Genomic DNA, 15,015 nt, shown 5'->3' on the forward strand with positions numbered 1-15,015 from the left:
ACAATGAACAGGCATAATCATGAACATCCCATTCTATGACATGTGTGGTCAAGTGTGTGGGAAGTTCATGCCTGTTAATTGTTTTAAATACCCTGAAATAAAGTTCTTTGAATTTTAACTACTGTTTGCGGGACACTTTCCTAACCTCCCTTGGCCTTTTGGATAATGACACATGGCACCAAAATCCATTCCATGTCTGTACCCAGACTGATACAGTACTGCCAGATTTGCTAAAGGGCGAAAATTTGCCAGCGTGATGTCATTTTGGCACTTCGCCGATTTATTAATGGGTGGCATAACTTCGCTAGCAAAAGAGAGATGCTAGCGATCATTCGCACTCTATCGACAGGCAAATATTCGCTCTGGCGAATGGACGTAACTCCGCAAGTTCAATAAGATGCGGATTTCATTGAACTTTACCTCATTCACCAGGCTTGCCTTCGCCAGCTCAGACCAGGTAAAGTGCAATGGAGTGCATAGGACTTCCTCAATTTGTAGAGCAAAAAACTTTGGCGTCTTTTTTCAGAGTGATAGGCTGCAAAAGTCCGTAAATTGTTTTTTGGGTACCCGGGTTCCTACATACATTTTCTAACATATGGAACATAAACTTTACAGTGAGCTAATATGTAGGGCATTATAACAACTCTATTTTCTTTATTAAGGTTCCCTGGACTTGTGTAGCGTAATGTATTTGCTACAACATATACAGTACGTCCATGCAGCTTTATAAGTTCCCACCGTATGCAAATTAGTCAACGCTAGCGCAACTTCGATTTGATTGCCGCAATAAACGCTAGCAAAACTTTGCCAGTGTTAGGCGCCCTGGCTGCAACTTTGCATTTTAGTGAATTAGCGTTGTCCTAGCTAATTTACTCATGTGAAGTGTTGCGATGGCTGCACTGTACTGGGAATTTGCCCCACTTCTAAGTGCAAATAGAGCAGAACATAGCTACAAGATCAGGGGCTGTTTCTCAGATTGCAAAACAACCCAGTGTGGCTTTAGCCAATATTTGCACTTTTTATCTAGAATCAATAACTGCTGTTCTCCCCATCAAATCAGTGCCAATAAAAAGGAGATACCAAGAAAGAAACAGATTTGTTTCTTTCTCTGCGATATTTTTATGTGTGGTTTAAAGATTCCTAAAATAAAACCTGACAATCTGTAATCTTCATTTTATACTGTTCTAAAATCTGAGGTTGGCTGAGTCAATCTCATTTTAATTTTAAATGCCATCTTAACCCCTTGCTGATAGACTGTGAAAGCAAAGGGGCAAAGTGTTAGCCTATAACACAGCATGTTCCTTTTACAGCAAAGTCACTGAGTTTGACTGAAGTGACTGAGGTTGACTGCATAACACCCTACAGTGTTTTTAAACTTTGCTAATTTTGCCAGTTTTCCTCACCTTGCATGAACCCAGGACGTGTCATTTGTTGTTTACTGTAAAAGCCACACAAGGCTGACAGAGCAAGGGATAAGGGAGAAAATGGAAAGAGATGTTGTGGGAAGTACGGTAATGTGACTTGGGAGACAGCTAGTGTGGGAGCAGACAGACATAGAAAAGATAGCTAATTTACAAGTGCAATGTGCAAAAATCACATCTAAATTGCCATTTTATTTACAGTGAGCACCTATAAAATAGCATGTGCCTCAACTGGACTTCAGTCTGCCCATGTGGACACAGTCATGCTCAAGTTGTGGTAGTTACAGTGTCTGTGATACAGCACTAAACAGACGCAAGTCAGTTGCCTGTAGAGGCAACCCACGTAAAGGAACATCAACACCAAAAAATTAAAGTGTATTTAAGTAATGGAAATATAATGTACTGTTGCCCTGCACTGATAAAACTGATATGTTTGCTTCAGAAACACTACTGTTCATATAAACAAGCTGCTGTGTAGCAATGGTAGTAATTGAAAAAAGGCTATATGGCACAGAATAAAAAGTGGATAACAGATAGCATTATATTCTACAGAGCTTATCTGCTATCTGCTGTGTAACCTGAGCCTTTTCTCCTTTGAATGGCTGCCCCCATGGCTACACAGCAGCTTATTTATATAAACAATAGTTGTGTTTCTGAAGCAAACACAGCAGTTTTACTAGTGAAGCGCAACACTGCATTATATTTTTATTACTTTCAAACAATTTTAATTTTTGATGTTACCGGTCATTTAAGGGAACTGTGTAATTAACAACAACTCAATGCTTTGCTTTCACGTGCAGTGGGTCCTAAGAAGCATAATGTGATAAAGGTAAATAAGAGAGGAGACATATGTATCACATAGATAAAGGGCTGCTATTGACTGAGACTGTTGTGGTCCTCAAATGCAAAAAAAAATGAAAGGAGAGAACTGAGAAACAGGAAGAAACCAAATGTAGCAGTCACCTTCTAGAGAAGGGGTAGAATTGACAGCAATCGTAAGAAAGAATGACAAAAAGACAGGTTGATCTGTGGTTGAGGTGCTTACAGAAATAAGTCATTTGAATCTGCACCCTGGTATCCACACTTACAGTATATAAAGGTGTTACTGACACAACTTGCTTTGGACTTTCCCAAGCAGCCTCCTGCTTCTCAGATTATATTTGAAAGCTTACTTATCAACAACCCCAGACCTTCTACTATGTTATAGTCTTCAAATAGGAAAGTGGATATTGTCAAGTAGGCTGGAGGTATTATTGTAGGAGTGGCCTGCAGGGGTCAATAATTTGCGCTGCCCACTTCATGGAGAATTGTCTGTTTTCTCATAGCCTGACCTGGAACATACCAAAATAATATGCCAGCACAGATATTAAACACAATTCTGCAGGGAAATAATGGTATAGTTCTATTAAAATCTAACACCACGTAGCCTTGGTTGGGTCTGCTGCTGAATGTGAGCAGTGGAGAAGATTGAAAGGAGAAACCATTTCTAGAGATTAAACCAATTCTAAAGAGTAGCATTTTGAAAGCAACAAGTCAAAGCAGTAGTACTAATGCAAGAACAGGTTAATGATATAAAATAAAAGACTGTTTTGGCTAAAGGAACTTTATTACTCCAAACATACAAATGTAGTTATCTGAGGGTAGGAGCATTGAGTTGTTCTCCATGGTTGTTTCCATGGCCTATTACATTCCATTATCCATGCCCATAATGGGAATGAGAGACACAATGGTTTGTTTAGTATAAGGCAGCATCTGCATGCACATACAGAAATGTTAGTGAACCCAAAGAAGCAGTTTAAATTGCTACTATACACTGCTCTTTCATATACAGTATCAATTATACAAAAACAACTGAATAATGGAAAAAAAGATATAGTGGTCATGAAAAGCTACTTTTAAAAATATGTTTGACTAAAAATGCTGAGGGTGATGTTTATTTGCTATTAATTACAGAAAAGTAGCAACAGTTGGGCAGTTAAATCGTGAGGACCCCTATTGGAAAGGCATGGTACAGAATAACCAAGTACCAACTCCCAGGGGGTATACAGCTCAGAAGAACTTGACAATGCAAGTATGTTCCAGATTCTTACTTAAAAGCAATGATGTTGGGGTGCTTTAACTTTCGAAGGTGCTTGATGTCAGTTTCTTTCTGTTCCCTCACTTTTTTGATAGCTACTTCCTCCCCTCGAAACTTGCCAAGGAACACAGCTCCTTGTGCCCCACTTCCCAGCCACTGCAACTCAGAAATCTCTTCAAAGGGGACTTCCCATGTGTCTATGAGAAAGAAAGAGAAAGTACAAAAAGAATTAGAGGACGGCAGCCGCTGTTCAATCATTTTTAACTATAATTGATGACTATGAGCAATGACATCCAGACCAATTTCATAAGATTATGGGACATGCCCTTTGTTGATCATTGTTGAATTCACCTCTGATATTACAAGGAATAGCATGGTTCCTTTATAAGCATCATGAAACCCCCACATATATTACTATTAATAACATTGTATTACTATTAATGAATTATAATAGAGATCTATGACCTATATATTAAATGCATTCAGCCTCGGTCAATTGATTCACTGAGTTTATTATAATATGAATATAAATTTGTTCTTATAAAACAGTTGAGCACAGTGCATTGGTGAGTGTTGAGAAAGGTTTGTTAAAGTACAGGTTAAGAAAATAGACAGTGTAAGAGAATAGTCATAGCTAGACGTGAAACTTATGGGCAGATTAGTTCGTTTGACTTGACAGCAGAGCACATTGGGTAACAGTTTATTGAATATATGGCTTTGTTACATCTAGTGATATCATAAACCTTACAGAAAACAACAGTTTTATGGGAATTAAATATCATCCGGTTTTGCTATTGCTATATGAGCTTGTAGTAGGAGCCGAGGTAGTGTAAAAGTTTTTTATCATAACTTCAAATTCAAAGAAATGTATTCATGTAAACTCTGAATACAATAGTGATGCCTGAAATTTAAGATGAAGGGATCCACCCTTCAGCATTTCCATTCTTCATTCCTTTATTTAGCCTATTTCATATATTATCAGACAGGTACTCAGGTAAAAGACCTAATTGTCACACATGCAATTTTTGTGCCATTTCTTCATGTGTGTGGACAGCTGTCACATTAGTAACCTGGCAAGAAGTAAGCTGAAACACTCTCTTCTCCTCCAGCATAACATGTTAAGGATGAAAGTGGGTCAGCCAGTAGGAGGGGGCAGAAGAGAAGAGAAAGGTTGCCATGAAAGCTGGCAACAAGCTTACCCGTCTATATGTCATATTCTGAAACTAAAGCTACAATGCAGCGTATGGTATGAATTTGACTGTTTTGTATGATTGTTCAGAACCACAAGCCTAGTTATATGGTGCACATGTTACACAATCATAATGGCGTTGTGCCATACAGCGAAGTGAATTCTTGTGACCACATAACTGTCGTGGCACATTCAAGACAATTGTGATCATGATGTTGGTACTCTATAGAACACACTGCTTTTTGATTCCGAGGGACAAGGAGAAAAGGTCACAACAAGCTGATATGGTTATGTTAGTGAAACACTAAATAAAATCCCAATAGTAATAAGGTTAAACTTGCATGGGTCTGGATTGGTTCTTGCCGTTGCAAAAGCATGCCCTTTTGCCACTGGCCTATATAATTTCCATGAAGATTGAAGAAATTGAAGCAAAATGACAGCCTCAGCAAACAATGGCAGCAACTGACAGCTTTGTCCCTCTGGCGACAGTTTCATGCATGGCTCTCTTGCCATTTTATTTTGTGTATCACAAATAAACATCAGTGTCTCTACAAGCTTTATGGACTGAACGCTAGCTGTTATCTAACGGTTACTCCTCAATGGTTAACCTATTTTGAAGCACACTTTGTTGAATAACCTAATAAATTTATAATTACTGTATTTGGTGTATTAATAAATGTCATTAAGATGATCTAAGACAGGCACTCGGGAATTACTCTGGAAAGTTCGACACAAGTGTGTAAGGGCAATAATACATCAACAGCACAGGGGACAATTGTGTGGCGGGCCACAATTCCAGTTTGCAAGCAACAAATGCACTTGCACAAGCACATTCAGGTGATTTCAATAGGAAGTAACAGTGTATGATGGGGCTTCAGTTGATTTTCCATCACCTCCTTAAAATGAAGTCCACAGAATCACCCTTGAGCTTTTGCCCTAAAAAAAACAAGTTAATAGCAATACTATATGGATTTCTAAAAGGATCAAAAATAGAGACTGCACAGCCAGAGCTGAATGGGGACCAGGGGGATCATGACTGTTTCTGTACATTAGTAAAACAGAAAATGCTATCATGTCATCAATGTCTTATAATTCCTGCTTTGTAGCATATCAATTGCCATTGGTAACTTGTATTCTACGTAACAGTTGGGCCAGCAGAGGTCATTGTTCCACTGCATTTATAGATGTGAGATGGAACTAGTTTTTAGGAACAGTATAGCAGCTCCCACTCACAGAAATATGGACATAAATAGGGCTGATCAAGCAGAATAACTGGAAGATGGAAAAACAATGAAGCACAGCACCCAAGGACAGTTATCAAATTTGATGCCTTAAATCAGGGTAGAAGGTGAACGAAGAAATTCACCGTAGAGAAGAATTTATAGACTGCTTATGCACAGGGTCTGCTATCTATTTAAAGACAATGGTAATAAAACTAGTAATGGCACATGGGCAAAATTTTAAGAAATCTGAGTTTATGGACCAGTGTCTCACCTCTATGCCACAAGAAGCCTGATTCTCTTTAATAAGAAGCTACTATTGCTGGCAGCTTCTCTCGCAATTTACAGTGTCAGAAATTAATTCCGTTGTTTACTCCAAGTCCCAATTGTGTGCACAGAAATGCTGCCAGTACTATGGACATTCCAATACTTCCCTGATCCACTCAGCTCATTATTCACATAGTAAATATCTGGGTCACAGATGTGCAATTTATTTTATTTGCTGGCATCACAACATATAAGCAGCTCACTATTCTCTGTCTTTAGTTCAAAGATTTTACAGTACAGAGTATCCCTTGGGCTTAAAAGTCAGACAAACAAATACCCATTTGTACAGTACAGGATACAGGATCTGGCCATTGGTTCTGAATAGGAGACATTTTTAAATGGAAATTAATTTAGAAACTGGTTTGTCTATAGAGTTTATCTGTATATCTAAACTGTTCTTTAGCATATATCCGGGCAGTATTTGCAGATATAGTACTACTTTGGTGCTTTTTTTCTGTCAATGGTACCTAAATGTATTGGTGATCAAACTACCTGTGCGTGGGTGGTCTTCAGTCAGTTCCTTGGCCAGTTAATTGCTGACAGACACAAATACGGATATTGAGTGATTTTCTGCTCTCCCACCAGGAAGGCAAGTCTGAAGGTGTGACTGTAGCCACCTGACAGATGACAGATCAGCTCATATATGGCTAAAGATGGCAACATATAGAAAAATGTGATTGGGCAATTTGGCCAATTTCCCACAATCCATAAGCATGTGCATGTTCACAAGTGGGGGCTGTTTCAACAAAGTGATTTAATTGGTTCACAGAGACCTAGAATTTTATCAAATGTGGATGAGGCGTCAGACGCTCATGAAGTGAGGGTCTACTATTCAGATCTACTCATCAGGCCCATCAAGCACACAGATCAGTACTACTGGGTCATCACTGTAGATGGATTTAATGACCAAAATATTTTGCTGATCCTTAAAGTTAGGTGTAGTAATTTTCGAAGTGCTGTAATTAAAATGTTTTTGTATGAAGGTAAACAATGGGGCAATACATGATAGCCTCAATTTAAATATTGCCAGACTGTTAATTTTTATCAAGGTGATTAACATAAACCAGCAGCCTGGTGCAACAGGAACCGACTGTTACAGGAGAAAGCATAACTCAAATGGAATTGAAAAAAACCTTGTTCCCAATGTGAGAAAACATTAATAACCGTGGTGCAGATATGTGTGGCAGTATGTCACACCCGTTTTCTTTCTTCCCACGCACACACACACACACACACCCATTCCGTAGAGATAACAATGAAGGTAAATGGAAATATTCGATAAGACACCCCCACACTGTTGACATACGCAGTGCTTTTAGCAGTAGCAGATCAGCTGTTTTGTTCCTTTTGTCCCCCATTCCTGAGCTTCTCCACTGGAGATTGGACACCCAGAAAGCTACAACTTCTCACTTATAAACTGCCCTGGGATCAGATGGGAAATCAGGAAAATGTTAGCTGGACCCATATGCTAATTTTCTCTATGTTTGCTGTGTACTCAGTTACAGATAGTGAGAGTATGACTGCATGTCAGTAATATGAAAAGTAAAGGATACATTGGGTTGATAGCACACAAGGCACAGGAGGCCATTCATATGTGTATTATGTGTATTATCTGATTCAGTTTTAGAAATGCTAGCAATAGCAACTAAACGGTAAGTATACATTTTTTTCTCAAATCAGATAAGCTGCACAGATCTCCCTTTAAAATGAAGGTTCTACTATTCCTTGAAGATTTGTGTGTACTGTTCTGCATCCAAGCCCTTCAGAAGGCATCGCTGAAAGTGAATTTTTGAAGTCCGCTGCCTTTTGATAGTATGTAACACCTTACCTCAACATCTTAGCATTTGTGCTTTCCAGCATCAGATACAGCCACTGTTGCAGTTAAATAAATCCTTTAAGCAAATTAATTTTGACCTTTCTTACCTTGCTGCTGAAGTTTGTAATCCGTAGAATAAGCCTTTCCTATGATATTCCATACAGGTCGCAAACAGCCAAAAAGCCCCTCTAAGAAACCACCATTCCCACTCCCACTCCTAGAACGGCTGAAATGTATTCTAATGTCCTCATTTGCACTGTTGTTGCCTCCATCTCCAGAGTGACTGGAACCCTGAGGTGCTGTATTTTCAGGTTCATCTTGATCTCTCAACTGAAGCACGCTATTCTCAAACTGGTCTCTAGAGTCTTCACTGATAGAGTTCAGGACAGTGGCATTAACTGGGCTGTTGGTATTATCCAGGAAATCACACTTATCTGGGGTCTCTTTAATCTCATGATGGCCAATAGTGGTACAGTCGCCATAATCCACTCGGTAGTCTTTATCTTCCTGAATGGTATCAACAATGAGGTTGGGAGAAGACGACCAATTCAGGGGCTCGTGCGGGCTTGCCATGATATCATTCAGGTGCATGGGTTTGCCAAACCTAAGACTCTACTGTCTTGGAATTTTTTCAACTCTGGTTTGTCCTGGATTGTAGGACATTTGAACCTGAAAGGAAATTGAAGTAGATACATTATTATTGATCACTTCTGATAATAACTAGCAAACATACACACTGTCTTAGAAGTTTAAACTTCATCGAAAACACATTGAACATACACTATGATTAATTAGCTCCTTAGTCTTTCCATTCTTGCTTACCACAACCCCATTGCATCTTTTCCAGTAGTACAAATGACATATGCATATTAGGTCTGGTCAGGTCACCTGTATTCCTTATTCCCGGCCAACCACCGGGTTCACATTCAGTTCAGTCACATATTGTACAATTTAACTATAACCATGGATGGCGAAATTTCACTGCCCTGATAGAGTGGTCCATAATTAATTCATTGAATTTTTACACAGAAGGACAGCCATATGCTTTCTGGTTCAGTTGAAACACCATGCACACATAGATGGGGAAATAATAGCCTGACATTCTATTTTTACAGATCAGTGCTGGTGTGATGACTCCTGAGTAGCACATTAGTGCTGCAAAATATATTGGCGCTCTAAATATACATGTTGTTAATAAAAGTAATAAAATGCTCATACAAATTGGAGAGAAATGATCTTTCAACAGAAAACCATTTTGGCCTAATTGACTTCTGTGTGTGTCAAGCACAATTGTCACTTTGTATTAATTAAAAACACATAAATGATCTGGCAAATTTCAAACAAAATTGGCTTAAGATTGTACTAAAAATGTAGGTAACACCATTTATCCAGTTGGCTAGTCCTCTAACCCATATTTAAATTTAATCTCTTCCCCATGAATTGTAGTTGAGACCACTGTAGCACTGGGGTTACAAAGGTCTTAATATAATCTGCTCATTATTTTTCCTTGTTCAAAGTAGGACTGAAAAGTACCCTATGGCTGCCTGGGGTGCTGGAACTTGTACTGAGGTTTAACAACAGAAAGAGGATTCTTCTCTATACTACATTATTTTATCAATGTTGATGAAATTCACTTTTTTGTATTTTGACAATAAGTGAAGAAATATTTAAAAATGCTTCTCACTACAAAGATGTCTAAGACTAGGGAGAGTGTGGAAGCCTCTGGATTTGTGCACTTATCAATAAATAAAAGCAGAATTTCAATACAGAGTGGACAATTTGTGTAAATCAGTCCCTGGCTACCCTGATGCTCACGTTCAATTATGTAGAATGGCGTGTGCAGTAATTAACAGAGCGTGACCATATCACAGCAAAAGCGTCACTGACAGCTGCCTACCATGGCCTATCCTGGGGTTGAATAAACCCAATCAACTCAAAGTTAATTAGAGATGTTCATCAGGTCTGTTGTTAAAGGAAAACTATAACCCTGAATAATGTAGGTTTCTATAAATGTATAAAACAGCTCATATGTAAAACCATGCTTCATGTAAATAAACCATTTTCATTATAATATATTTTTAGTAGTATGTGCCAAAATACACACTGAATAGAAAATTGCCATTTTTAAAAAAAATAAGGTTGACCCCTGGGACCCTATGATTCACAGTGCACACAAACAAACCATACATGTTAAGTCACATGAGCCAATTAATGGACAAAGTTCTGTCTTTTACTCCCACACTTCTTCCTGTTACAGTTTGAGCTGCAGTTTTTCTAGTCAGGTGATCTCTGAGGCAACACAGAGAATATCATAAAATTGGAGCTCGATGGAAAGGATGTAAAAGAGCAATATACGCTGATATCTATATTCCAGTTTGGTAAAATTCTTTAAAATGCCACTTAATATAACAGCTATCTGTAGCTTAAGTATTTGGGGATATAGTTTTCCTTTAAGAAAGTCCCACTTCAATCTTGGGGACTGGCAATATCAGAAAAAGAAAACACTTGGCTAAATCTATTTTCAATGTTTGTCTGATTCATTCTTTGTATTTTTGTAAAAATATAAAATGTTTTTATAAACATACTGAAAACAAATTATTTATCTCACTACTGTTCAAGTTAAGTTATTTGTATATCACCAATTTGCATTACATGGGTCTGTCAATGGATAAGGTAATCTAATTGAGAAGTTTTAGTCATGGCTGTGCTGGCATTTGCTTTCTGACCAGGTGTTTCATAATTCTGTAAATATATTTACACTCACACAGCTTAAGGAGCAGCCAAATCAAACAGCATGTGACAGTGTAAAGACTCTAGGAAGCTAAAGGACGTCTGTTTCAAATGGACTAAATGTGTTGAATATCTATCTTCTGCTGCAGGATAGAGAAAAACACATCATTTGTTGTCATTTGTTGTGATTGGCAGAGTGATTCTGTGTGTATGTACACGTGACCCAGTATTTACAGGCCTCTGTGTGATCTGGCTTCCTATCCCAGAGCCAGAATAGCAAGATGAGTTCTACTACAAGCGGTGTAACTGAACTACAGCAGACCAAATGGGAGAGCATGGCAGTCCAAGTACCTGGATCCAAGGTACCAATTGTTTCCTAAAAGGAGATTGACAGAGTGGGGTTTATTCAGGGACTTAGCTCACTATACCATCAGTTCAGCTTTGACAAGTTTGCTACGCTAATACAAATAACAGATTGACTGGTCTGCGGGCCAATAGGCAAGTAATCCGAATGGTAAGGCCACACGAGTAGATTCAGGGAGATTTTGTCGCCTGTCGACTAATCGCCTCGTCTTTTGCGTGACTATCTCCCCGAACTGCCTCATCGTTTTTCCCCATAGGCTACAATGAAAAGTCGCCTGCGGTAATGCACACTCGGCGATGCGTTTTCAATAGTCGCCCAAAGTTGCCTCATTGTGAACTAGACATGTACCTCTTCTGCAGGCTACCCATGTTCCAGGCATTGTCTCCCTACTGCTTACTGGGTATTCTCTACACTGGCGGTGACCTCCAGGTGGTCAGTGCACGCTCAGTTATGCATGTGCATATGCAGTGAGCGGGGCATCAGCTTGCAAGGTTGGTGGGGACTGAAAGCTGGCTTGCCAGGTTGCCTAGGGCAGTCTCTGAATGCAGCTGCCAGATAAATTCTGACAAGGTGGACAAAACATGATATTTACCAAGCTACTTGAAGGAATTAATCTAGACATGCAATTTAGGTGAAGCATTTTTCAAACATAAGAGTAGGGGTTATGTAATAAAAGGCACTATGTTTGCCCAGGGGCAGTAACCCATAGCAACCAATCAGCAGGTAGCATTTACTGGTCACCTGTTTAAAAGCAAACATCTTATTGGTTGTTATGGGTTACTGCTCCTGGGCAAACTTGGTGCCTTAAAATACATATGGGGGTTACTGTTTTGTCTAACAAGAAAAGCTATTTAAAACAGTCCTTGTATTTACAAACCCAAACTCATCATTGAAATGCCCTGAACCTGAGCATCAATAAGCAATTGCTGTAAGGTGAATAGCAGGTTACAGGGATAAAATATTTGGTTCTCTATCAGCTTTTGTTTCTTATGTTTACCTGCTGTCCAGGTGTTTGTGTGTTAACATTCCCCTTCTCATTTATCAGCCGGATCCTGTCGTTTATGGAAAGTGGACAAACAAAAATGTGTGCCAACAGTTGGCCAAACACAGTGCTGGCAGAAAGATGCAACAGAGAATCCCTCATATAAGGTTTGGCAGGCGTTTGGTAAATATGTGAATCTAATCTTTCAGGTCCCCATTTAATATACATATAGGGTAGCCATACACAGGCTGATCATATATATTATCCAACTGATCACCTCTTTGACTGAATGCAGCAGTCCAACTGCACTAGACTTGCCTCTACAGAATAAATTTTAGATTATTTTTTTAAAGTTCAAATGGTGTTTATGCATCTTTTATTACATAAACCCAAATAAATAAGCTCATATCAAAAAAGGAATATATATTGTCCCTTTTAGTCTCAGATGTATAATCATCAAGAAACCTAAATAGGCCCACTATTAAAATGTGTGTAGTCATTTGTCCCACAGACCTTATAATGTCCCTCCATTCTTATATAATTTGGTCATCAATCATGTTATATTTCCGGATGTTGGCATTTCAATAATGCCACAAATTCGCAACTGGACTGGCATATAATACCTTGATAACATAATTCTGTATATAGGTTATAGGATCTGTTATCCTGAATCCCATTATCCAAAAGTTCCAAATTACAGGATGCTATCTCCCATAGACTCCATTATAATCAAATGTTTCAAAATGTAAAGCTTGATTTCCATTTTCAATGTAGTAAGATCCCAACTTATTGGTGGTAAAACAATCCTATTGGGTTTTATGTTTAAATGATTATTTAGCAGACTCAAGGTATGGAGATTCAAATTACGGAAAACTTCTTACCTGGAAAACCCTAGGTCACAAGCATTCTGGATAACAGGTCCCATACGTGTATATTGCTGCTTATGGACAAGGTTGGACTCTTGTTACAGTAGGAACAATCAGATACAGTACAGATATAATGATTAATTAATAATAATGTAAACAGAAGTAAACTTATGATAAAAACCTGTCTGAGACATTAAGGCAGGGATCCCCAACCTTTTTGAACCCGTGAGCAACATTCAGAATTAAAAGGAGTTGGGGAGCAACACATATATAAGAAATGTTCTTGGGGTGCCAAATAAGTGCTGGGATTGGCCATTTCGTAGCCCCTATCTGGATTGTCAACCTACATTGAGGCTCTGTTTGGCAGTACAGCTGGTTTTATGCAATTAAAACTTGCCTCCAACCCTGGAATTCAAAAATTAGCTCCTGCTTTGAGGCCACTGAGAGCAACATGTAAGGGTTTGGAGAGCAACATGTTGCTCACGAGCTACTGGTTGGTGATCACTGCATTAAGGTGTTACCAGTTATTTTTTTATTTCTTTATGCAAATATTATTATATTATAAATGTACTGCCAAAAGGGATATTCACAGTTTGCTGGATCTTGGCAGTAGTCTTTATGACATAAATAGTATGGGACCTGTTATCCATAGTGCTCGGGACATGGGGTTTTCCGGATAACGGATCTCTCCATAATTTGGATCTTATCTTAAATCTAAAAGAAAATTATGTAAATATAAAGTAGTAGGCTAGTTCTGCTTCCGATAAGGAATCAAGCAGAAGGTAGTGTTTTATTATTACAGAGAAAAAGCAAATCATTTAGAAAAATTTGGATTATTTGATTATATTGGAGTCTATTGAAAACAGCCTTTCTGTAATTCTGGATAACAGGTTTCCTGGATAACCTGTAGTTGATTCAAGTTGAAAGCGAATGGAAGAAGTGGCTGAGCTAATAACCACATTATATACTGAAGAAGAGCAACCTGTTTCAGTTGTTGCATCAGATCCTTTGTCTGCAGGCAAATCCATTTATCTATTTATGCAGACTCAACAGATAGTAGGGTAAGATGAATATGAAGGCAACAACCAAGGGTGCAGGCTTAATCTTGACATTATATATGATACAAAGCAACAAAACCGGAGGTGAGCATTTATCTATTTCTGCTACATGTGACCTTTCTACTATATGTAACCTCATTAAAAACATAGACCAACTGAGCTCCCACTGATCTTATCATCTGTTGCAGTTAATACAGGTTCTGATCCTTCCACTGCCTGAGCAGTACAGAGGAGCATGTAGGTACAGACCAGATGAAGAGGGGACTGACAAACACTGTGATTATACCATGTAACCATGTTATAAATTATCAGGGACCTACCCCCAGGGAGTTATTAGTTCACTGCCCACCCAAGCCCACTGGGGGCAAGGCCCTGCCAACTGTGTAGAATCCGCCCCATTTAAATAAAAATGCTAGGCTAAACAGGTCAGACTATGAGCCATCCAAACAAACCTCTAACCTCAGAAGTAACAGTTGTGTTTTTGGGCCCCCCACAAGGGCCCGTCTCTGAAAGGACTCCAGCGTCTATTCCTCCAATGGCAGTGCTGTACTAGCAATTCAATTGGGAGCATATGGAAAAGCATAAAAACAAAACCTTTGCCTAACACACAACATTTATCAGCTGCTCTTTGCTCCGTTGAGATAAAATTAAGGATTACGGCATAAATATGCCCTGTACTTTGACCCTATTTAAACTGGAATCACATGCTCAGTGTTGTCTCATGTTTAAGCTGAATTTATGTTTAGAGTGTACGTAGAACAAAAGCAAACACTGAGCATTTGGGGCACTTGATTGGAGCCTGCAGAACAAAATTTATTCAACCACCAGATGTCCAAATATGGGAACCGCAACACATAAAATATACGTCACAGATAAATCAATACTCACTCAACTATATTACTCATTGTAAGCAGTTTCCTTTTAAATTGCTTCTTTATAGAAACTACTCATTTCATCCTGTCAGT

At 38.7% G+C, this 15,015-nt stretch overlaps 1 protein-coding gene across 2 annotated transcripts in view; it reads right to left on the reverse strand.

Moving 5' to 3' along the window:
• The window catches only part of map3k13.S (mitogen-activated protein kinase kinase kinase 13 S homeolog), a 52,463-nt gene that overhangs the window by 16,157 nt on the left and 21,291 nt on the right, over positions 1–15,015 (reverse strand). For both annotated transcript variants that reach the window (XM_041577608.1, NM_001172188.1), the window contains 2 exon segments: positions 8,158–8,719; positions 3,512–3,695 (listed from right to left, as the gene is read on the reverse strand). In XM_041577608.1, the coding sequence (XP_041433542.1) occupies positions 3,512–3,695; positions 8,158–8,641 (668 nt within the window). In that variant the 5' untranslated portion in view covers positions 8,642–8,719.

This window comes from Xenopus laevis, chromosome 9_10S (assembly GCF_017654675.1).
Source record: "Xenopus laevis strain J_2021 chromosome 9_10S, Xenopus_laevis_v10.1, whole genome shotgun sequence".
In the NCBI taxonomy this organism is placed as follows: Eukaryota; Metazoa; Chordata; class Amphibia; order Anura; family Pipidae; genus Xenopus; species Xenopus laevis.